Source organism: Leptopilina boulardi, unplaced genomic scaffold (assembly GCF_019393585.1).
Source record: "Leptopilina boulardi isolate dan_hultmark-lab unplaced genomic scaffold, ZJU_Lbou_2.1 LbouV2_376, whole genome shotgun sequence".
Classification (NCBI taxonomy): Eukaryota; Metazoa; Arthropoda; class Insecta; order Hymenoptera; family Figitidae; genus Leptopilina; species Leptopilina boulardi.
The window spans coordinates 941,209-965,494 of record NW_026137947.1 but is presented as its reverse complement, the minus strand read 5'-3'; the positions used below and the strand labels follow the sequence as shown (position 1 = coordinate 965,494).

The 24,286-nt window shown below is 28.1% G+C and overlaps 2 protein-coding genes across 6 annotated transcripts; one reads left to right on the top strand and one right to left on the bottom strand.

The window, feature by feature from the left end:
* Positions 1–1,157: 1,157 nt before the first annotated feature.
* On the bottom strand, positions 1,158–7,432 carry LOC127287866 (transcription factor SOX-9-like). The gene is made up of 4 exons (XM_051315000.1): positions 6,730–7,432; positions 3,199–3,376; positions 2,545–2,632; positions 1,158–2,072 (listed from the first exon to the last, which is right to left on the bottom strand). The coding sequence occupies exons 1-4, from the start codon at positions 6,824–6,826 to the stop codon at positions 1,431–1,433; spliced, it is 1,005 nt and encodes a 334-aa protein (XP_051170957.1). The 5' UTR covers positions 6,827–7,432; the 3' UTR covers positions 1,158–1,430.
* On the top strand, positions 3,280–23,624 carry LOC127287863 (transcription factor Sox-10-like). Of its 5 annotated transcripts, none has more exons than XM_051314997.1 (9): positions 3,280–3,395; positions 4,329–4,436; positions 4,534–4,827; positions 7,441–7,744; positions 13,536–14,304; positions 17,518–17,664; positions 20,902–21,244; positions 21,401–21,684; positions 21,814–23,622. In XM_051314997.1, exons 5-9 carry the CDS (start codon positions 13,607–13,609, stop codon positions 22,076–22,078), a joined length of 1,737 nt encoding a protein of 578 aa, XP_051170954.1. In that variant the 5' UTR covers positions 3,280–3,395; positions 4,329–4,436; positions 4,534–4,827; positions 7,441–7,744; positions 13,536–13,606; the 3' UTR covers positions 22,079–23,622. The 5 variants fall into 5 exon arrangements, with proteins under 5 accessions (XP_051170954.1, XP_051170955.1, XP_051170956.1 ...); XM_051314998.1 differs by having other exon boundaries at positions 4,517–4,827; XM_051314999.1 differs by lacking the exon at positions 4,329–4,436 and having other exon boundaries at positions 3,287–3,395.
* The last annotated feature ends 662 nt before the right edge of the window (positions 23,625–24,286 follow it).

Here is a 24,286-nt window from a genome sequence, read left to right as displayed (position 1 = left end):
CTAGTATACAATATCAATTATTTCTATAACAAAATTACGTAAACTTAAAGAAATATTTTTGAAAAATTTATGATTTACTGATTAAATAATAAAAGAAATAATCTCTATTTTCAATAATATTTGCATGTCACTTAATAATATTTATCATTCAAGAAAAACAAAGTAATTTATTCTTAAAATTTTTTTAATCTTCCATCCATTTTTTTAAAATTGTTTGATGTTTTTTTTATTTTGAAATCTATAATTAATTACAAATAACTATAATCCCTCCATGAAACAAACAGTTAGAAGAGAATACATTTTGAAAGTGACTTCTGCCTATTGAAAAATAGTAAAATAGATAAATATAAAAATTTTAAAATAGATATATAATTACATATTTATAATGAATGATAAAGAACTGTTTGTTCATGATTTATTTATTTAATTACAATATTTACAAGCACAAATATGCTTCTCTTTAAGAAAGAACAATTTTTATTTTAGGCATTGACAATACATTTCTCCTGTGAGAAAATAAAATACATAATCAATAATGTATTGGAAAAAAAAGCTTTTTATTGTGTGCCATCGATTATTGTTAAAAAAAAAACTTTTTAAAAAATAGTTTTTAATAATGAAAAAGTATAATGAATGTTCTAAATTATTCTTGACTTTAGTGCACGTCAGGGATTTTATAATGTTTCATATTTACAATTTTGTAAAATTGAGAATAAAAAAATCTTTTACGTTTTGTATGAATCTATATATATATATATACGAGTAGCGCAGAAGTTTTCAATAATAATAATAAAAAGAAAATTCTCGAAATACGTTTTATTTTCATTGAAAACAATTATATTTAATTATTGAATTCTTTTTTTTTTATTCTTGGGGTTTTTTTAATTCAATGAATAAAAAATCAACTTTTGTTTTAGTTTCGCTTTAATAAATATCAATTAAATTAATTTCATATACTAATAATATACATACATAGTTAGAGAAGTGATAAAATTCTCATTAAGTACAATAGGAAAAAAAAATTTTTTGTTTACAACAACGTACAATCACAATTTCAAACAAAGTTCTAAAATTAACATACAATTATAAATTATAATATTACATATATATAAAAAAAATTAATAAGTACAATTTTTCTTTCCCGTATATTTTTTATTTTTAAATGGGCAAAAAATTAATGTCGGCTTTCAGCAAAAATTGCAATATAAATTACAAATATCATTTGAAATTCTAATATTTGATTTGAAATTAAGAATTAATTAATTGAAATCATAATATTAGAATTTCATAATTAATATCCTTGAAATTATATTTAAATTATATTATAAAAATGTGTCTATTAGTAAATTAATTTTTCATTCAATTTAATAATAATAATAATATTTTTTCTAAACAGGAATTTTCTGTACACAGAAAATGCAAATAAAAGATTAACATCGAGGGCCCATATAATAAGGTGGTTGCGTCATTGACGGTGAAATATAAGGATAAAACGAATGAGTCGGTACCGTTTGTGGTTGATAATCACTTTCCTCGTGAACAGGATAACTTTCAGGTGCAGGATAATATTGACCATGAACATATGCATATGGTTTGGTGGTGGTTGTTGTTTCGGAAAATTTTAAATTCTCAGGATATGTTTTTGTTTCAGGATATTTTGGAAGTTCATAATTTCTTGAAAGATCATATGTTTTGGATTGTACTTCTGGATATTTAATACCATTTTCAAGTGATTTTATTGTCGTCGTCGATTCTAAATATTTTGGATCCGAGTAATTTTTTTCAGTTAATTCATATGGTTTACTGTAGTGCTCAATTGGACTTTTGATTGCTTCTGAATAAGTTGTTTTTGACAAATCCTGATAAGATTTTGATGTTGAATCATTATACGAGACGATGGATCTATCATAAGGCTGATATCGGGGATTTGTTTTTGAACTTTCAGAATAGAGTCGACTATAACTGCAGTTGGATGAGCTGGCAGATTCTAATGATGTGAGGGGCAAGGAACTACGATGAGTTAAAATGCTTACTTGATCATCTGGCTTTGGTTTCCTTCTGCGTGGCTGATACTGTAATTTACAAGAATTTTTTTTTTTTTTTTGACAATTTTATAATTATCTTTTAATTACTTATTATATTTTTGTGCGAGTAGTAATTATTTTTTTTCTATTAAATTTCTATTATTTTTATTTAAGTGAGGATTATTCTACAGTATTAGTTATTTTAAATTAAATATTGTGAATTTTTAATTCAATTTTTTATAGTAATCAAAAATTTTGGTTTAATTCAAATAATCGTTTATTTAATTATCATTAAATAAATATTTATTTGTATTAAATAATTATACGAATTATTTAAATTTGTTTCAAATACAATTTATTTATTTAAAAGAAAAATTATTTGATTCATGTAAATATTTATTTGGATAATATAGTCAAGTAACGGATTATTTATTATTTTTTTCGAAGTGGATAGATTTTTATATATATTTCTATTAATAAGCTTTATTTATTTTTTTTAATTTTCAGAAGAGAATCTGACCTTATAGTGAGGATGAAGTTGCTTGTGTGCATTGCGCAATCTTTCAGCTTCGTCTATGAAAGGCTGCTTTTCTACATCACTTAGAATCCTTTGAACAATAAATTTTTTAAAGGTAAGACTTATTATTTCTTTAATAAATAATTTTTTTAAAAACTAGTTTATAATCCGATTTGTTTTTTAAAATTCGTGAACAAATTAAATAATTAATTAACTAACAGAATAAAGAAGGAAAATAAAATAAAAAATTAATTAATTAAATTATATTGACGTTGATAAATATAAAATTAGAAAAATATATTTTAAAAAAATCCAAAAATAAAAGTATAATATTCCGAGTATCCACCTAATCAAGAGGCGCAAATTTGAAAATATTTAAAATCCGCGCTACTTTTTGATTGGCGGGCAAGAACGTTATTCTACGCAGGCGCAGTACTTTTAGAACACACGCATGCGCAGAATGATTTATATTTAAAAATACAGAAAATTTGAAATTAGCGCCATTATTTGATTGGTGGATGAAAATAATCAATTCTGCGCAGGCGCGACCAGTGTTCGTTTTGGCGCGTTCTACACCGCAGCAATGGCGTCACTTGCGTTATGGAACACTGAATCGCAAAAAGTTTGCATTTTTCAAGTGAAATATAAATTGGATACCTCCATAATCGTCCTAAAGTTTTTGATAATTCAGCATTGTGAAGTTGTGGATATTGATCAGCGAGTCTTCTTCTTGCAGCTTGTGCCCATACCATAAAAGCATTCATTGGACGTTTTACGTGTGCATTTCTTCGACCACCAGCTCTTGCAGTAACAGGAAGTAATGTCCAGTCGTATCCTGCAAAAATAATTCACAGGTAAAACTTATCTATTTTACAGTTCTTTTTACTTTTCCATTGAGACTTTTACTATATAATTATAATGTATCAAGTAGTATTAAAAGTGCTAGGTAAAAGTGACCATTCCTCGACAGTGCAATTGACAGCTGTTATTAAAACTTGAAAAATATAATAAATAGCAGTTTGCAGATTAAACTATACATATAAGGAAACAACGACAAAGAAATATTGTATCTTATACATATGTTAAAGTATACGCAGTATTTGATTACTTCATATTTTCTTCGATGTTTGATTTCGTGTCAAACATAACCTACATTTTTTTCACTTTTTTGCACAGCAAATTAAATTTTGTATTTATTGATCAATATTAACGTTTTAAGTTTTTGCTTTTCAAGTGATTGAATTTATAATTTTTTTTTTTTTTTAAGAATTGTCTAAGATTAGATAGGTATTTATAACGGGGGAAAACATAAACTTATTGTTATTTCAGTGTATTTTTGAGGGTTGTAAATGTGAGTTTACTCGACACTTTTTTGTTTACAAGAAATGTACAGGAAGCAGGTTCTTGGCAAGGAATTGGTTTGTAAATGAATACGATAAAAGGACACCTGTATCCTTATGGTATATTTTGCCGCTAGTATTTATATGAGACCTCTATTTGTCTTTTTGCTGCAGAAAATAAGATAAGGACCTAAAAGTTTTATGACTTTGAAATTACAAAGGTCGCTCGAGCCTGGCGGTTTTCTACTTATTATTTCAGTTGTAAACTAATTAGTTTTCCTTATTAAAATTAATACAAAATTAAATAAATATAGTCCATTCCGATTTCTGTTATTTTTCTTTTTTTTAATAAAAAATTTCAATTTTAATTTAATTTTTTTTGAAATTTAATATAAGAAATGATAAAAAAAAAATTCTAATAATAAAGATGTTTTTGGCTGTTTAAAGAGAGTGAAGAATTAATGTGATGACGTGTCGACAAGCATTTTCAATGTGCGCTTTTTCCCTTTAACACATGTTCAAGTTTTTACTTCATTGAAGTGAATTTTTTAAAGGGTGAGTATACACTCTGAGGCGTAAGACAAAATTACGTGAAAGACGCGGAAGGAGTGAAAGTCACTTTAAAAAGTTAGCAGTACGTTCCTAATTGCAGCGGCATGGAGAGGGGAGTAACTAGGATTTTTGTCGATGAACGTCACCGCGGGGAATCGAGAGAAAAAAAACAAGAACTTGGGAGCTAATTACTCAAAAGAGGATATGGTCCACCGATGCGGCATCTCTGGCGGCTTTCTTTCAATGCTGGAGGTCCTTTGTAATATCCCTCCGTCTGCGTCTGTCAGGATACGTGGAAATGCGGAAAGGGTTTGCCTCAACACCAGGAATATCTTTCACGTGAATTTATAAGTCTTCCTCGTTTTCGATGATCACAACTATAACTTCATTCTTGGTAAGTTCTTTCTCCCCGCATTTTTTCAATTGAAATAATATCATTTTTAGATTTTTATCAATTTAAATTATTTTTAATATCTGAATTTTATTTAATTATATATATATAGAAATTATTTGAAATTATAATAATTGAAACGACTTTACTGAAATGATTTCTTAATAAATTAAATATTATTAGGTTTTATTTTGTGGGATATACAATATGTCGTTAAATTGAACATCTTAATCCGTTAGTTTTTCTCAAATTGGATTGTTGATGTTTAGTAGAAAGATCAAGTGCTAAACAAGGCTCAGAATTCTGACAACAGTTGATTGTCCCCTATTGAAAGAACAAGTGTTTAGTTTAAGTCCTTTTCATCAATGACGACCTGTCGCGATACTTGGCACATTAACTCCTGCACAAGCTTCTACTTGTCAGCAAGTTTCACGTTAAATGCTCTAACACTTATTCTCTTCATCAATTAACCAATCTATCAAAATCCTTAAACATATTTTGAAATTAATTCACAAAATTGATTTCAATCCATAAATAATGTATTTATTCCTCTCTATTTTCTTTTTTCTATATTAACTAACCCCTTCTTTTATATTTCATCAGTTTTTGTAATATTCACATTTTAATTTTCAATCTCAATTAATAAATCATATTTCTAATTTTTTATTCTCAAGTCGCAGAATAATTTTTGGAATCAGAAAACAGTAAAATAACAATTTTTCCATGAAAAGAAAAAACAAAATTCTGAATTAATGGCTATATATTAGAAAGATTTTTGGTCGTATCAAAAATGGAATTGTCGTCAATGTTGAAATGTATCTTCTGCACGATGTCCAACTCAAAAGTTCTCCGGTTGCACTATTGCTCACGCTATAAATTATGTCAGCCAGTATTGCTCGTAACTACAAGATGTGTCAGATTTAATTCGGTACGCGCATAATTAGTGTGGTACAGCGGTTTCGCTCTGCTCGCAGCACCTGCTTCGCAAATCTTTCCAAGTTGTGCTGTTACTTCGACTCTTATTCACATCGAGAATCCTCCCTCTCTTTATATACACGCACTCCTTCAAAATTCTGATGCTCTCATTATCGCTAAACACATAGTAATTTTTAACTTTAAATTTAAAATCTTTCTTTTTTCTTCATCAAAACAACATTTGAAACATTCTTTTTTAATCATAAATGAAATAATTTAATTAATTAATAATAAATTAATTAAAAATTATCGAAAATTTTTTTTTATTTTATTGTAATAATCGCTTAATTGACTATTATTAAATAAATATATATTTATTTGTATCAAATACACAAACTATTGGTTTATTTTCCAATTAAATAAAAACTATTCTATTCAAATAAATATTATTTATATTTAATAAAATAATTAAATGATTGTTTGAATCAAATAAAAAAAAAAATTTTCAGTGAAATGAATGCAGTAAGTATTCTTTTTTGGGTAAATTTTTCCTACTCAATATATATATGTTTGTGAATTTCTCGAAGAGTCTATAAATCCTCTCTAGCCTCCCTTTTGTGCTTGTTTCGTGGTTTATTATCGCACGGATAAATCTGACACTCGGAAGAACGATGGTTGTCGACGTTGGCTTTCAGCGCCAATTAAAATGTCCTTGCTAAACGAGCTGAAGAAGACGCAAGTTGCATGATTGCTAAGAAAGAGGGGAGAAAGGCCAAAGGAGATACAAAGATGGTGATCATATTCCTCAAATATTGTCTTATTTGATATTCATCATCAACAAAGTGGCCTTGTTTTCATATATATTTAATATTCTCTTTATAATAGACTTTCTCACCCCAAAATATAATGACAATATATGCAAAATAACAATAATCAAAATATTCAGATTCGTATAACTGATTTTATTTAACTTTATTTGAAAAATTGTACCTTGTAGTAGTTTTCCCACGGCATCATCCAATGAAGAACCTGATGGATTTGATGGTCCAGCTTTTCTCTCAGCATCCGAATTATTATGTGATTCCATAGTTAGAAAAAAAAGTAAATTTGATATGGAAAATAATAATTTTTTTGTTAGAGAATATTCTGAATATAATTCTGAATCAGTTTAGAATATTCTTAATCACTCGTCAGTCAGACATTCTTTCGCGATAATCGTTTAATAGGGCTATTAAACATCAAACTGCACTTGACCACATGATCATCATTAAATGACTTCGAAGAGAATTACCATATTTATGGAATTTAAGTCTAATCAGTAAATTATTAAATTTCGTGAAATAATAAATAAATTATTGAACGAAGATCTAATTAGTGAATTAAATTCCAATAAGTTGTTTAATATTTGCAGATTTTATTCATTAATTTACTTTGATATCTCGCGGGAAATGTTTATAAAAGTATTTATATGATTATAATTAATACCGGGTTTATGAATTAAATTTATCGATTCGAGGGAATTGATGATTTTCCACGCTTTGCTTGACCTCCGCGCACTGGTTCACACAAACACACACACATTGCACAAACCCGGAAGTTTTTGTGATTTTTTTTTCTCTTTGCAAATTATTTTGAGATCATTTTTCTTATTTTTTTTTTATTGCCTTTTTTGTGATTGACTAATTTTCTTATTGATTTTAGGAGAAAATTTGATACATCTTGCGCGCGAGAGAAGATGATATTGAATTAGGAAGAACCGGATGACACGAAGAATCAGGGAGGTTCTAGTGGCGCACTGAGAGACACACCGGGACACACCAGGCACCAACACACGTGCACGAGAAAAAAGACAAATGCACACACGTGGACCAACACAGAGCGAGTCATGAGATGGAAGATCAGGGAGGCGGTTCCGTGGACCACCTCTCGCTGGTGGGGGGTTTCACTTCTTCGGGATTCAACCGCTGTCCTCTACCTTAAGCCGCAGCTTCCCAGGACCATCAAGGTATGTTGCACGGTTAGAGACTTTAATGGTGGTTCTCCATTTGAAACCTTTAAAAGTCGCTTTTTAATATTATATATATATATATATTATATATTAAGACAGTAAGAAATGAAGAAGTTGTATTAGATTTAAAGATTGAAGAAAGAAGTTATCATATACAGTCCTTTGAGAATGATCACCAGAAAAAAGGGGGAGGGGGGAAAGGTGATGAATTTTCGAATTTCTTTTGTAGTAAAATATTATTAGAGTCGATTAATATTAACTAGGATCAATTTAATCGTAGATCTTCAGTTTGAAAATTTCTGTATTTGACAATATAGTCAAGTAAGAGATTATTTAAATTATACCATTTTTTTTTTGCAATAGAAACGACAAAATTTGAAAATATTTTGAATTCTTAAAGGAATGTTTGCTTCAATTATATATTTGTGTTACGTTTATTAAATGAGCATAAGTCTATGATATATAGACATTGAGCAGAAGTAACTACACCCACGTCTAAATTAAATCCGGACTAGACCTGAGAATCGTATATTTCATTTCTTACCGACAAGCGCATTAAACTAGTCTCGTGGTCGCAGCCTAATTTCGCGAGAACGCATAAATTCTGACAGATGCTGCAGTCAATTTTGTTGCAAAAATTTTCAATTCCTTTGGAATTCAATGCTTTGAAAAAAAAAAATATTGAAATTTTCTACTTAGAATAGAAATAATTTTGTTATTCTGATTAAAATATTTAAACATTTTCCAATTAGCAATATTTTTAATGACTTCTTATCGTAGGAAAATATTTTTAGATATGAGAAGAAATTTTCTACTTTTGACTTAAATAAAAATAAATTAACGTGAAACAGATAAATATTTTGATTTGATCAGAAAATCACTGATGGGATTAATTGCGCGATGTTTCTATAAAGACACTTGGTAATTTTAATTATTCGAGGGTGCAGTATGATATATATTAAAAATAATGGATATAATGTCTGGAATTAAGTCTAACAAAGTTCTAGTAAATACGAAATGAAATCTTGCGTGTATGAGTGAGGGGGTTCTTTGATCTTTCACAAAAGCCGCCACACGGCATTGACCGTGGGTTATATGTGCACATGTATGGTGCACTGTCTTTGCTAGCTCACTCATTCATTAAATTTTGTTGTAAGTATAATTAGGAGCACGCGTGAACAAATTCTGCGTTTTAGTTCGCAAAATTCATCAAAACATACATATACGATAATGAAATTTCGAATCACACTTATATTGTCGCACCATTTAGTCAAACATTTTTTTCCACTGTCAACTTCGATATCGTTTCTTAATTTCCTAATATTATCGAATTGAGGATAAAATTAATTTCATAATTTAATTAATTATATTTACCGAATTTTCATTGAAAAGAATTTTTATTTAAATCAATTTTCATTAAACGCCAGAATATTTACATTTATTTATCGAATTTTTATTTGATAAAAATAAAAATATGATAAAAAGAACTTCAGTTTAAATTAAAAATTCTGTTAAATGAAAATTTGAGTTTAAATTAAAATTCGATAAATAAAGTAGTAATGATGATTTGTGAAAATAAAATTTCGGACAAATGAAGATATACAATGTGAGGAATTCGAATTCATTTGAAATGCTATGCAAATCACTTTGACTGATTTCTGTTTTCGCGTTTCTCAATGCTTTAGCAGTCATTCCATTATCTTTCATATAGGTGCTGCAGCAAATGCAAATTTAGCCGACGGCGAACAATAATATTGATTTCAAGGAGGAATTTCGCTCTTGTTGAGGTAAACATCCCAAGGCGCACGTGGTGCCAACATGTGCATTTTTGTTAGAGTTGTCTTGTTTTACAGAGGGATGCACGTATTTCTTCAAAAAAAAAAAAAAAAAAAAAAATTATCCCGGAATTAAAATGAAATTTATATAGGTTTTACATCTGATGTTGAAAATTTTTTTTTTTATAATACAATTATATTTACTTTTTACATTTTTTTACTTTCGATAGGAATAATGTGATAATTTTAATAGGAATTCGTTTATTTTTTTTTTATTGGACATTTTTTTAATTCTTGATCGAAATGTATATTGTAAGAATTTAAAGAAGAAAGTTATATGACCCATTTAAATGTCTAGAGGGCACTTTCGAAAGATTTTTGAACTCGAGAATTTGATCTGAGTTTGGATGATGATATAGAGGATACGTCGGGGAGAGTCAATAAAATAATGATTCCGGTAATTCTTGAGGTCGAAGTACTGCGTCGGATACTTGAAAGGTTTAGAATAGGACGTCAGGCCTTTGAGGGATCGGGTATAGGGGAAATCGACACATGTAAGATTCCCCCAGGAGGTGGGCCCCTTGACTTGGACCCCCAAGGGAGTCCCACAAAGCTTTGGCACATTCTGCATCGTCACTCGGCCACAGACGTCGAAACATTGAGCTAGTGATACAAGTGCACCGGTATGTTCAACGTTACACCTTACGTATACTTTTAATAACACACTCACACATGCATTCTAATATTCATATATGTATATGTAAACAAGATTGATGAAAAATCCCTTTCTCATTCGCATGTAATTCCAACAATTAATTTTATTTGCACTTTTCAATCGTCATTCTTCTCGCATCGCCTATATCATTTTGACTTTTTCAAAATTTGAATTTTTTTTTTTGTTTATTTTAAAATCTCTGCAGTCATTTTGTTTTATTATTGCGTCTGATATGAAATCGTTTTGAATAATTTACAGTGAGATAATTAGTAAAATTTAACAGGACAATTATTATATTTGTATTCCTTTTTATTCGAATTGAAATTCATCTTAATTATCTTCTTGTTGGTCCTTTATTGCATAAAGGAAGTAATCAAAATTTCAGATAAAGATCAAATTTTGAAATCATCTTTTATTATTTATATAGGATTTTTGAGTTCTTATCGGCATGAGTTTTTATTTATTTCTTAATGTTTAGAAAAAAAAACAAATATAAAAATTTGTTTGCCCTTATTATTTCGATATCTTGATTTTAATTAATTTTTTGATTACGATCGACTTATATATGGGGGTGTTAGGCAACCAAATGCTTGAGAATTTACCTTTCTGACTCATGTGTGTCATAACAGTTTGTTGATCATATATGAGATCGATGATCGATCAAAAAAAAAAAAAAGATAAATCTTTAAATTCCCCGCTTTCTTTTTGATGCATTTCTATCAAATAAAATTAGATAATATAATGAGAAATTTTAGTAATAAATAAAGGATAAAAATTAGAATATTTATTGTAAATGATGTAAATAATTGAATTAATTTTAATTTTTTCTTCCTCTATATAGAAATATTTTGTAAAATATTTCCGAAAATCTTCACCGTTATTTCCAGTTTCCGCGCACAAATGCAAATATTAAAAAAGAAAAAAAAAGCATATCTTCTCTGTATAGACTCAGGAAGCAGGAGATTAGAAGTGTCTGAAAAATAAACTTTTCTAGCAACTCATAAAAAAGAGCACACATACACATTAGGTGCATATGACGTCATATAATTATTGGCCACGAGTCGACCAATACCAGATGAAGTGTAGGTGGGAGGAAAAGGGTTAGAAAGGGAAACGGGATTAAATATAAAATTCAATGTTCAAGGGAGAAAGAGAGAAAGAGAGAGAAACGATATGGGAGGAGCAAGAAATTGTCGGATTGGTTCTCCACCTCTTGTAAGTGTATCGTTGCTATGGAAACTCTCTTCAGCTGATGAGAGACATGAACCAAAATAAATTATATTCTAAGTACTGTGTGTGCAAGAGAGAAAGAAATTATTCTCGTAAAAAATAGTGATAACGAAAATGTAGTTTTTTCCTTTTTTTTTTTATTAGGTACGAAGAAACAACTTTTTAGGATAATTTAGTTTCATAAAAAAGGGACAAGTTACATAACTTGTCACTTTTTTTATGTTCGTTTCGAAGTAGTTACTGGAATCATAAAAAAGCGTTTTATTTTATATAAATAATATAAGCAATAATTAAAATTAATATCGGATTTTTTTTTAAAGTATAAAATTGATATATTATTTTTAAAATTTGAATATTCTTCTTTAAAATTTTTATTAAACAAAAAAGGAAATATTCCGTTTAAAAATTAAACATTTTTTTAAAAATTAAAATATTTTTGATAATGGAATCTTCCTTTTAAAATTTGAATATTTCTTTAAAAAATGTAACATTATTTTTTAGATTAGAATATTTCATAAAAAAAATTGGAATTTTTTTAATAAAAAATGCAATATTTCTTTAAAAATTGGAACATTCTTATTTTTTAAATTTAATATTTCGTTTTATTTTGTTTATTATAATCTTCTTATCAAAACTGAAATATTCTTCTGAAAATTAAAACATTCTCATTTGAAATGGAATATTCCGTTTAAATTTGGAATATTCTCATTAAAAAATTAATTATTAGTCTTTAAAAAAAAATATTCTTCGTAAAATTGTAATGCCCTTCTTGAAAATGAAATATTCTAATCAAAAATTGAAATATTGTCTAAAATGAAATATTCCTTTTAAAATTGAGTTTTTAAGAATAAAATATTTCTTCCCAAACAAAACGAGAAGAATATTTTTATCAATATAATAGAATTACACGGTTACTATTTAATTCAACCCCTTTATTTCCCTCAATGAATCAAAAATGAAGATAATTTTTAAAGGCTAGTAAAATTGATTCATTTATACACTCTTGTCATCCCCTTAAAAAAATTTTTTTTTTTACATTTATCTCTTTCTCTCAAACGATTTTTAATAGATGTGTTTTCTCGTTTTGGAGCTTCTCCATCGCATTTATTTCTATATGAGTCCTCGAAGCAACAAGTGTTAACAGCAGGCGTTCGCTCCGCCTTCGAATGGTTAGTCGCGTGGTGGAAACTGCCCTGAGGCAATGCAACCACCTCACTTCTGCGCTGATCGTGTCGCACACCAGAAACTCACATCGTGAACAGTTTCACATTTTGACGTTTCTCGCATTGACTTCCGTATATAACACACAACACGCGTGACGCGTTACAAAAGAAGACTCAATTTTTTTCATATTCTTTGTGAAAAAAAATTTTCTACCTAAATATTTTTACCATCATTCTTCTTTAAATTTATTCCAATCTCCTTAGAATAATTTTATTTCTGAAATTCTTCTATATTTTAATACGGTATCAAATCTCATAAAATTTATTCCTAAAGATATTTTTACTACAAGGACAAAAGAAAGAAAATTATCAACGTGAAAATGTGATTGAAGAGTGTTCGCGAAAGTGAAAATTTGGAAATATTAAAGAATTATCACAAGAGAGAAGAAAGAATAACATTTTACGGTATCATTTTCCATTAATAATGAAATGAAAATTATACAGTTAAATGAGTGCATTTAACAATTGTTTCCTAAACATTGCCGATGATAATGAATAATAATAATGCAGATAAGATATTCGCAGTTTATTTCTGTGTTTTTGCGTCAGTCATCATTACCAAGTGTTGTCTTAATCAGTCAAATTAATTAAACCTGACAGTTTACGTGCGTGAGAAGCCAAAGAGTAAAGATCATCACCATCCCAGCTGGTTGTGATTTTTTTTTTTTTTATAAATTGTGCCGAGATTGCTTATATTCCATGACCTATTCCAATTTCCAGGAAGAATATGATAATCTCTTTCTCACTCTAAGTTTGAATAATTAAATTGCAATCACTTTTGTATATATATATATAAGATTCGAGTAAAACTTGAATTGTCTTGAGAAAAATGAATGAAATTATAGGAGACACTTCTAATTCATCGGGAGGAAAATATACATATTCTTGCACATCAACGAGAAGACGTTTAAACGATATGATGGAGGAGACAGAAAATGGATTTCGTCGTCCTGCAGCAAAACGAAGAATTGCTGATGATTCGACAAATAAAAATTCATCGGAAGAAATTTCCTATCATAATAATTTGAAAAGAAATTCAAATGAAGATGAAGAATCATATGAATTGAATAATCACCACGTGGGTAGTGATGTTTCTTCTTTTGCCTCGTGCGGAAAGAGGAAACTCAATGACATTTCAGATGAGATTCCCTCTGGTGCTGAAGATGCATATTCCTGTGTAAACAGAAAAATGAATGAAATTATGTCGACAGATGGAAATAATTTATCTTTAAATAATGGAACAGAAGCTGCATTTCGTTGTCCGGCGTTGAAGAAAAAAATGAATGAAATCATTGAAGAATCTACCGGTATACTTTCATTGGAATCTGAGTCTTTTCCCTCTTCGGGTAAGAGGAACAATAATGTTGATACATTATCAGGAATTGATTCCACTGAAATGGAAGTTGCTTATCGTTATGCTACGACGAAGAGAAAAAATATTGATGGAGAATCGTCGTGTACAATTGGCACAGGTGGTGTGATTAATGTGAAGAACAATAATTCAACCAGTAAAAATAATAATTCACTAATTGGACCAAATGGAGAAGGAATCAGCGCCGCCGTCGCTAAAGTTCTCAAGGGATACGATTGGAATCTTGTGCCAGTTGCTACCAAGTAAATTATTGTCTATCTTATTTTTACAATTCATCAAAATCACAAAAAATCGTATTGGTATAAAATAAGGTCTTCTTTAAAATATTTAATTCACAATTTTCTGTGATTATTAAAAATTATATTCACCAAAGGAAAGATATTTTATAAATATAAATAAATAGAAATCAATTTATAATTTTAAATTTTAAAACACGTTTTTTGGTGTTTTTTCTTTAGTTTCATTTTTTTACAACTAATAATAATTTTAATAATTTTTTTTTTTTTTTTTTTTTTTGACGGTAGAAATTAAAATATTCATTTTGTGAATAGGTAAAAATAAATTTTCAATTGTAGCCCCCAGACAAAATCGATTAACATTATATTGTTATTTAATTATAACAAAAATAGGACACCTTAAAAATATCGGCTTGATATCTGAATATACAATTAATAAGACATTAAAAAATGATTAACCTCATTTCATGATCAATTGTAACTATCGCTTATTAATAAGATCTATAACCGTTTTTAAAAAATTGGTTTTGCTTTTTTTTAGTAATAATAATTATATTCGATGAATGGTTTTGCAAAGAATGTAAATTTTCCAAAATTCAAGAATTATTTTCTATTATTATTATTATTATTATTATTATTATGAAGCAAAAATGTATTTTAATATATTACTATTTTCTTATTAAATAAATTAGTAAGTGTAAATTAAAAACGTTTTTTTGAAAATTGTTTCTTTTTTATTTTTATGTTTTCGATAATGGAATTTGAATTTAGTAAAAGAAAAAAAAAACGCCAGTCGTTGCGTAAATATTCGTTACGTTAAATTAGCGAAACGTTAAATGCAGACGTTTAAAGAATAAGATTTTTAAAAGGTAAAGTCCTGTAAAGTTGTTGCACGTGGAAATGTTTGAAGTGGGGGGAAAAAAGAGAAAAAAGAAGCTTTCATATGATGACAAGAGAGGTGAGGAGACCAAATGCATATAGTAGTAGTTTAACAAGAAAACAAAACAAAAAAAAAAATGCGTAACGCTAACTCAATTATGACGCACTCGTTTCCCCAGCCTGGGAAAGACCCGCGGAAAAAATGTCCTCGACTGTCAATTAACGCAAATTAGCTAATTAATACCCGATCGCTTGCGAAGTCTCTTTGGGGTTGCTTATTCGAGGAGTGGCGAATGTATTGGCAAATGCCGTGGGAAAAGAATATAATATATTTTCCATAAATATATATATATTTTACCTATTTAGAAAATTTGAAAAAAAATATTTTTTTGCACTTAAAAAAAATTTTTCTTGAAACTTTAAAAAAAAAAAAATGCAGTTGATATTGCGCCATCGATCTTGATGGATTTGATGATAAATCGGGACACTCGCTTTAAATGATGCAATAATCATATTAGTTTAAAATGGCCGAGCTCTGATCTGGTATTTCTAATTGCCCAGTTTGACTAATAGGATGTGTCGATATATGGAACGTTTAAAATCGTATAGATGAAGATATACGCACATGAAGAAAAAAAAATTCTGATTAATATTAATTATTTGTTTTGCAATCATTTTATTATATATCGAAATTTAAAATATTCTAAAAATTAAAAATTTACAAAGAATTTAAAAAATTAAATTTTTTAAATTTATAAATTTATTTTTAACATTTTTTTTTTTTTTAGGGATTGAGAGTATAATATAGAGATTAAAAAAAAAATTTATCTTAATTTTCATGTTGATTTAAAGATTAATCGACAAATTATTATTGTTTGAATAGTAGGAATGAGAATTTAGACGCACCTAAATTAACACCGCGACGGGAAACAAGGTTCAGTAAAAATCTCACAGGCTATCATATTATCCGGAATTTCTTATCAGCGTCACTTACCCTCGCACACAAATACAGAGGGTTATCAAGGGCTGTAGAAAGGGTATACCAATGTTTAAATTTCTAAAACATGTTGCGATAAAAGTCAATGAATTTCATTCTTATGGGAATTTTTGGTTGAATTTTCAAATCTACGATATTATTAATATATGCAAATAAAATGTTTTATCATCATCTATAAGTATAACAACAAAAACTATTGTTGATAAAATATTATAGATAATTGACACTGTTTCACGTGATGATTTTATGATATTTGATTTTATCTCTACATACCAGGTTTTTGATTGTTTTAGGGCAATATTAATTCTTAATTATCTTTTTAAATTATATTAATTAAGGTTAGTGTGCTTCTTGAAAATAAATATTAGCAGATGTAATTCAATTTCCGTCTTTTTTGTTACTTCTTTTTTTTTTGAAGAAATGAAAATTTCTTTAGTATAAGAAAAATTTCTTCTTTTTCTTCTTCTCTTTTTCTGATTGGAATCACGTTATTATTTGACAACAAATTAACTTATATGGTTTCATATAAAAGAGGCTGTAAAATTTTTTGAATAGTCGAGAGCTCTTGATGATGAAAAATAAAAATAAAGAGAAAAAAAAAACAAAAAGGAGTTAGAATCACGTCAGCCCGTACGTCAATTTCCTATCTCAGAAGCAAAAGTTTTATTATGAAGTCATCAGCTAGAAAAGAAAGGAATATACGTCCGTTTGTCCATCAAATGTATAGTGTTTATTTTAAGACCGTGCAGGTTTTGCTACGGCTGATATAGGGTAGCAGCCACCACAACTTTGAAACGAATATACTTCTCTTTCTCTCTCTTTCGACTTATAAGAGAGAAGGTTATTATTTTTTGCCAGTCACCGTGGTTATGTCTCTTGAGAATTTGACGAACCCTCCTTTTTTTCAACCCTTTATACATTTTCTTATCTTATTTCTTTTCCGTTTAATTGAGACTTGAACAAGTTCAAGAGGTAAAATTTCCACGCGTGGTGTTGCAATTCCACGAGGTGATATTTTGACTTGTAGCGCAGCTATTCGCAGAGGCAGTTTACCTTCTTAGAATTTTGCTCTTTGTCGGATAATATTTTTAAAATAATGCTTGTCTTTACAGTTGGGAAAAATGAAACTAAAGGAAAAATAGTAAAAAGATTAGACTAGAAATGATGTTGATTTTTTTTTTAAATTAGCGAAATGAAGAAAAATTAATTAAGTAATATTTGAAAAATTTAAAAATATTGTAATTGAAAGAAAATTTAAAAACTTTCTTTTGCTTTTTATCTTTTTTTTTTCCTTGTGTTAAGAAAATGCTTTTTCCAATGAAGATAATTTCTTTCAATTGCAGGGGTTCCGGTGACAAAAGAGCGGCTCATATAAAAAGGCCTATGAACGCATTTATGGTATGGGCGCAAGCTGCAAGAAGAAAGCTCGCTGATCAATATCCACAACTTCATAATGCGGAATTATCAAAAACTCTGGGAAAACTTTGGCGGTGAGTTAATTTTCCATATTTCAAAACATTTTAGAATAAATGCTCCAATAAGTCTTAAAGAGAAGAATAAATGAGAAAAAATAGTCATAAAAAATAAGGCAGGTTTTAATTATAAAATTTAATTGTAATTAGAGATTTTGGAGAAAGAGAATTGAAATTTTCCTGTTATATTCTTTTTTTTCTCCTTGGCTGCGTCAATTTCTGTGAAAGAGATATTTTTCGTAGATATTATGCACTTTTTTTTTGTGCAATTCGTGAAATCGTGTGTTGTACAAGATGAAAAAGTAGAAAAAAAAACAAAATCTTGTGATATATATTCCCTTTAGGAAGACACCGTTTCGATATAATTAAACGAGACCACGTGTCTTTAATCAGGGTTATACCAAGTACCGATCAGATAAGGTGAATTCTCACAGATGTGTGTTTACGCCATGAAACTAAGAACCAACCATGAGTACGAAGATCATCATGATTATCGTAAATTTATACCAAGTGTCCGCCTCTTCATTTCTCTGAATGTAAACTTTTCCCCCCTTCTTTTTTTGTCTGATTGTTTTGTTATACAACTAAAACAAAAATGGTCAATACGGTTCATTGCAAATTTTTGAATACAAAAAATTTTTACATTATTTTTGTTCCATATAAATAATTCAAATTTAATAATAATAATAATTATTATTATTATTTAACAACTAAAATCTGTTATTAACAAAAAGGGATTTTGAGAAAAAATACTTTTTTCAATATTATATATTTTCTAATTATACAGTGACACATATTCTCTAAATGACTGTTTACTGGACTAGTTAATAATCAGTTAAACAATCTAGATAATTTTTTTATGTTATTAGGTCAAGACCTACATTTAAGAATTAATTTGAAATTTTAATGGGAATATAATGTAGCATCATAGAAATTGGGTCAGATTAAAAATTTTCGTATGTTTATATTGTTAAAGAAGTTAATTTTAAAGACGTGATCAATGAATGATTTAAATGTTATCAATAAAGATAGATTTTTATATTTGAATTTTTAATTGAAAAAAATTCTAATTGTTTAAAAAACAAATAAACAAATATTGTCGAATAAAATATGGAATGTAAATTGTTTATACAGTTCCGTTTCCTGATTGATACTAACGAGGTTCCATTTGCCCCCCAATGATCATCAGAGAGTCCGCCAACATGAATCCCTGCTGGGAATCGTTTTATAATTCGAATGATCGTGATCCTCCGGTCAAACAACCGCGATTCGTGTACTACATTGACTAATGCGGTTTTTTTTCCCTCCCTTTGCAATGATCTTTGATCTAAATGTCTTCGATAACGTTACTTAATATCGATTTCTTTTTTTTTCACGAATCATTTTTAAACGTTCTAGTCACATGTATGTCCTAAAAAAAATAACAAAATTTTAATTTAAATTTTAAATGAAAAAAGGATTTAATTATAACATTGTTGAATTAAAATTTTTTTCCTTTATTTCATGAATATATTTGTATTTTTGTGTGAAAGTAAATGTTCATATGAACAACTTTATAATATACCTATTGCGCTTAAACACTTTTTCAAGTGGCCCGAAATCAAATTAGCACCTGTTGTAAACACGAATGAAATTTAAATAAACTGACGTAACGATTTTTTACCTTTGAGGTGAATGAACCGGTATATAGCGATTTCAAGGCGTGATTTTAAGAATTATTTCATTTACACAAATTTTCAATTTCTATTTGTTCTCTGTTATGAAATTATTTTTAAAAAAAATTTTTCAATTCGTAAAAATATAGAGAAAAAAAATTAAAAATAAATTTCTATAAAAATGAACCTTTGAATCACTTTGCGTTATTGACCCCCCATTGAATGAAAAAATAATATAAATAAAATTTCTTTAAAAAAATATTTTATTGACTTTCTTCGCGATGCTGAACAAGCAGAGATCGAATTTCGTTTTGTAACTGTTGTAGTGAAACAAATAATACAGTCATCTTTCCTAATGATCTCTCCACTGCAGGTATTAACAGATGAATAATTCGCTTTTACAATCTATAGAAATCAATAAGCAGATTTATCGTGTCAGATTCTTGAAATATATTTCGCAATTTAATTTAATTATATTTTAATTAATTTTTCTTTTAATTACAATTACCAAAATGATTATTAATATCACAGAATACATAATTTTTATTTAATTTTATTTAAAAAAATATTTTATTTTACCATACATAGACATAAATTCATCGTATTTAGTCAAATATTTAAAAATTTCTATAATAAGAAATCTCATATTATAAAGTCCGAAAATTCGCTTACGTTATCTATCAGTAGGTATGAATTTGATAAAAATCCAGGTGTGGTGGACATCTAAAATAAATCTCACTTCATCCTTAAATGGGACAGATGAGCATATCTGGAAAGATACTACATGTTGTTTATCAAAAAAGCTAGATAACTTCGTCCATTCTTGGCGCGTGCTAGCAGCTGCTATCCCTGTTTCTGATATACAAATAAAGAACGAAAAATTACAATGTGATCCTTGTCTTCGTCAGGTGAATTTTTCTTAACCTGCATTTTCAAAATTGAAAAAAAGAAGAAATAATCAATTTTCTTTCCTTAAATTCTTAATTTTATAGAATTCTTTTTTAATTTTTTAATTCATTTAAAGGAAAATAATATAGTTGAGATAAAAATTAAAAAGAGAGTGATTCTGTGCAGAAGTTCACTGCCAAAGATGTAAAAAAAAAAGAAAGATAGGTCGTTTCACCGTGTGAACTAGACTAGCGCTAGTAACATCTGATATGATACAAATAACTACGCTGATAGGGTGCCACATCTAAATTAGCTGACCCTGTTATGCATCTGGCGAGCAAAAAGTAAGACGAGTGTTATCGCGCAAAGCCCACGAAAGAAGAAGAAAAAAAAGCTCAGACAAAGTCCATTGACCATATGGGCTTTCTTTGTCGTATATATGACACTACACACATTAAATCTTGAAATGCTCTCTCATATGACACTTCCCTCAAAATATTCTTCCCACTTAACGAAAAATCTCAAGCTTCCTTTTTTTTTTTTTTGTTTCACGTCAATGTCAAATCTCGTTTCTCCGATAAGATGCGAAAATGCTTAAAAAAAAGTTTTATTTAAAATTATTTTTGATAATTATTATTCTTATGAAATAAATTTTAAATCAAATGAGAATATTTGAAGAAATAAAAATGATTTTTGTTTTTATTTTTTACAGGGTCCTGACGGACATCGAAAAAAAGCCCTTCGTCGAGGAAGCTGATCGATTGCGTTTAATTCATAAACGTCAGCATCCGGACTATAAGTATCAACCCCGTCGGAGAAAACAGAATGGACCCGGTGGTAGGGAAAATTCTCCCACTAGGAATCAAACTAACGTTACATTCAGTGTGGCAAAATCGATGAAACAAGAGGATATTAATGTGAGAGGTGCCAAATGTCCGAATTCACCTGAAAATTGTGTTAGTTCTTCACCACCTTCGACTCCTTCTCAAGGATTGACTCAAATGTCGCCACCGACGCCTCCGACAACTCCGAGATGTCAACATTACATTAATCAAGTAAGTTATTCTTGAATTTTTATCACATAATTTATAGTCACAAATTACTTTTTATAATTGTCGCTAAATTAATTAATTAAAATATATCAGTGTAATGAAATTGTCATTAACTTATTTGGGGTAATTTTTAATTAATTAATTTTTTTTTGCCCTCAGGGACATCAGCATCAACAAAATAATGCTCTTTATCATCAAGAAATTTCAACTCCATCCGCGGATTCGCCACAAGGTGATTTGAGATATCTTGATCTATCAGTGGAAGATAGTCAACTCAGTAGTTTGAGTTCGTTGGGAGGCGGGAATCTTGGTATTCCTTTTAATCTTCAAGAATGCGAGGTTGAAAGTAATGAATTGGATCAATATCTTTCTCCATCAGTGCAAAATCTTCATCAGTACAATTCCATGCCGCCTACTACTTCATCTCAATGGCCACTTAATAGGTGAGATAACATTTTTTACTGGATTTTGGATTCGATTAAAAAAATTTTTTTTTGAGCTCATTACCTAATTGATTAATTAAAAAATTTTATTTATTTACTTGATTAAAATAAAAAAAAAATTTCTTGCAGGTTCGAAGAAGATGTGGAAAAACCAAATAAGCGTTACTATCCAGATTCTTCCGTCTCTGAAGTGTACTGGGAAGACAAATCACAGGAGATGAGATATCATGATCTACAGCCACCGCTACCGCCTGTTCAGTATGTACCCACGCAACATCATTCACACACAACAACAACAACTCAAGTGGGTCATCCACATGTTTCTAATCCTTATTCTTCGTACCATCGTTATATGCCCAGTATTGAAAATTGGGCTAATTCCAATTTCCTTTAAAAAAAAGAATCTAGCCAAAGTCCCCCAATTAATTCACTGTCCTCTTTTTCCCTCCGAGGAAAAAAAAAACGTCCAATTATATTTGTTAAAATAATTCCGTTTTTTTTCACAAATCGCAAATTTTCTCTTTTTTATTTTAAATGATTTTTAAATTGTTTCTCAAATTATTCAATTGAAAATTTATTTTGAAACTCATCTTACATTACTGAATTAATATTAATTGAACTGAATTCTATTTTATATTGAATCAAAATTTTGACCTAAATTTAAAATTCCGAATATAAAACATTAATTAAAAATTGATTACATTTTTAATATTTAGTTGATGTTTTTTTAACTTTGAAATGAATGACATTTTTTTAAACAATTTTTCATAACGATGTTTTTTTTAAATTAACAGTTGTTTTTAAAACGCTGATTAATGTTTCGGAAAATACAGAGTATGACATATAAATATAAAATTGAAGACGTTCTGTGTACGATAACAGAAGTAATGAAGACAAAGAGTGGGAGTTGAAGAGATAGCCAAATACGATGTAATTAATGGTTAATTACAGTGATTATAATTAAATATAAGTACTGCGCGTGTCATTTTCGAGCGCAATTATTATATAGTCTATATTTTATATATATATATATATATTATATATAGAAATTATAATAAGTTCTATTATATAGATATGCAAATTTTGCATATATACTTCATGATATAGAGTATACGTTTATTAGAAATTAATATGGAATTTGTGCGTGTGAGAAATGCCTGTGAGGCAAAAGAAAAGAAAAAAAACTATAAGACTCCATGACATCATTCCATGACAGCAGATCATTCCAAAGCGGACAATTTCAGAACAAACAAATACCGCTTCGATATGTGCCTGATCTAATAGTATAAACTTGAACTGCATATAAACTGCATTCAATGTTTATTATACACGTTGAACTTAACTTCTATCACTGACACTTCAAATAAACTTCTTCAAATTTCCAACGTTGTATATGAAAATCATTGAAATTTCAGTTTCAATTTCAAGGAAACATAAATTTCAGTTTTATTTCCTTATAATTAAAATTTAAAGAAAGAGTTTGCTTTTCTTAAATTAAAGAAAAAATATTTCAAACGAAATTTGAAGAAAGAGATTTTTTAAAAAGCACTTTTGACAATAATATATAAGAGATTAATATGTCACTAAAATGAATTCCAGTTGGAAAGAAAAAGTGCTATTTTAAAAATTTTACTATTAATTAATTAAATCAATTTTTAATTAATTAATATAGCCATATTAACAAAATTAACGATTTTTATCATAGATTTGCTTTTGTACTTAGATATTTATTTAGCTGAGAAACATGTTTACAAAAAAAAAATGCTTTCTTGAAATATTTTTATTACGTAAACATAATTTTTAAAGAATAAAAGAAATTTCATGAAAGAGAAATTATAGATAGTTTTTAAAAATTATCTCTGCACGTTATATTATTTAATGTATTCTATATATAAACTATATCCATATATTTTCCGAAATATTTGAAATGTCGATTTACTCGAAATAAAGAATTCTACAAAGATAATTGATTTTTTATTAACCTGTCCTATTTTTTTGAGAGTATTGAGTTAAAATTAAAGTGATGTTAATTTTAACAAAAAAAAAAAATTTTATTACATTTAGAATTAAGTTTTCAATGAAAATTATTATTTATTTTGTATAATTAAATTAAATTAAATTTAATATTAATTAAATTTAGTATAATTTACCGATTATTATTTATGTTATTTCAATTGGAAATTTAATTCTAAACATAATAAAAATGTTAATAACTGTAGCAATAATAGAAATGAATAGTAAATAAATAGGGTATTAAAGTTTAATTATGTAATAAATTAATAAAAAAAAATTGAGTATTTATCGGGTTTTCAAGTATTTTGAATTTTTTTTTCTTTATATGTCGTTGTTTTAAAATTCATTTCTGTTGTAGAGAGAAAAAAAAGAGGAAAGAAAGAAGCAGAGCGGAAGAGAGTTATATGAGAGTCAAATATTTGCACTTCTTTTTTTATATTTTCGGTTCTATTGCAGTGTCAGGGTGACGGTGGACCATTTTGGAATTATGTGATCACAAGTCAACATCTTTATCAAAAACCTTGTGCGAAGAACGTGGGAATGTCGACGCCTTTTATGCCACTTATCCGCAACTTAAGATTAAAAACTT

What these genes read in the sequence shown, in the direction of transcription:
- LOC127287866 (XM_051315000.1), bottom strand. Translation starts at nt 6,826, where the DNA reads ATGGAATCACATAATAATTCGGATGCTGAGAGAAAAGCTGGACCATCA. An exon ending in CGTGGGAAAACTACTACAAG is followed by an intron (nt 3,377 to 6,729) that starts GTACAATTTTTC and finishes TTATTTTTGCAG; the next exon opens with GATACGACTGGACATTACTT. An exon ending in AACTTCATCCTCACTATAAG is followed by an intron (nt 2,073 to 2,544) that starts GTCAGATTCTCT and finishes TGTAAATTACAG; the next exon opens with TATCAGCCACGCAGAAGGAA.
- LOC127287863 (XM_051314995.1), top strand. Translation starts at nt 13,520, where the DNA reads ATGAATGAAATTATAGGAGACACTTCTAATTCATCGGGAGGAAAATAT. An exon ending in GTCAACATTACATTAATCAA is followed by an intron (nt 21,245 to 21,400) that starts GTAAGTTATTCT and finishes TTTTGCCCTCAG; the next exon opens with GGACATCAGCATCAACAAAA. An exon ending in TCTCAATGGCCACTTAATAG is followed by an intron (nt 21,685 to 21,813) that starts GTGAGATAACAT and finishes AATTTCTTGCAG; the next exon opens with GTTCGAAGAAGATGTGGAAA.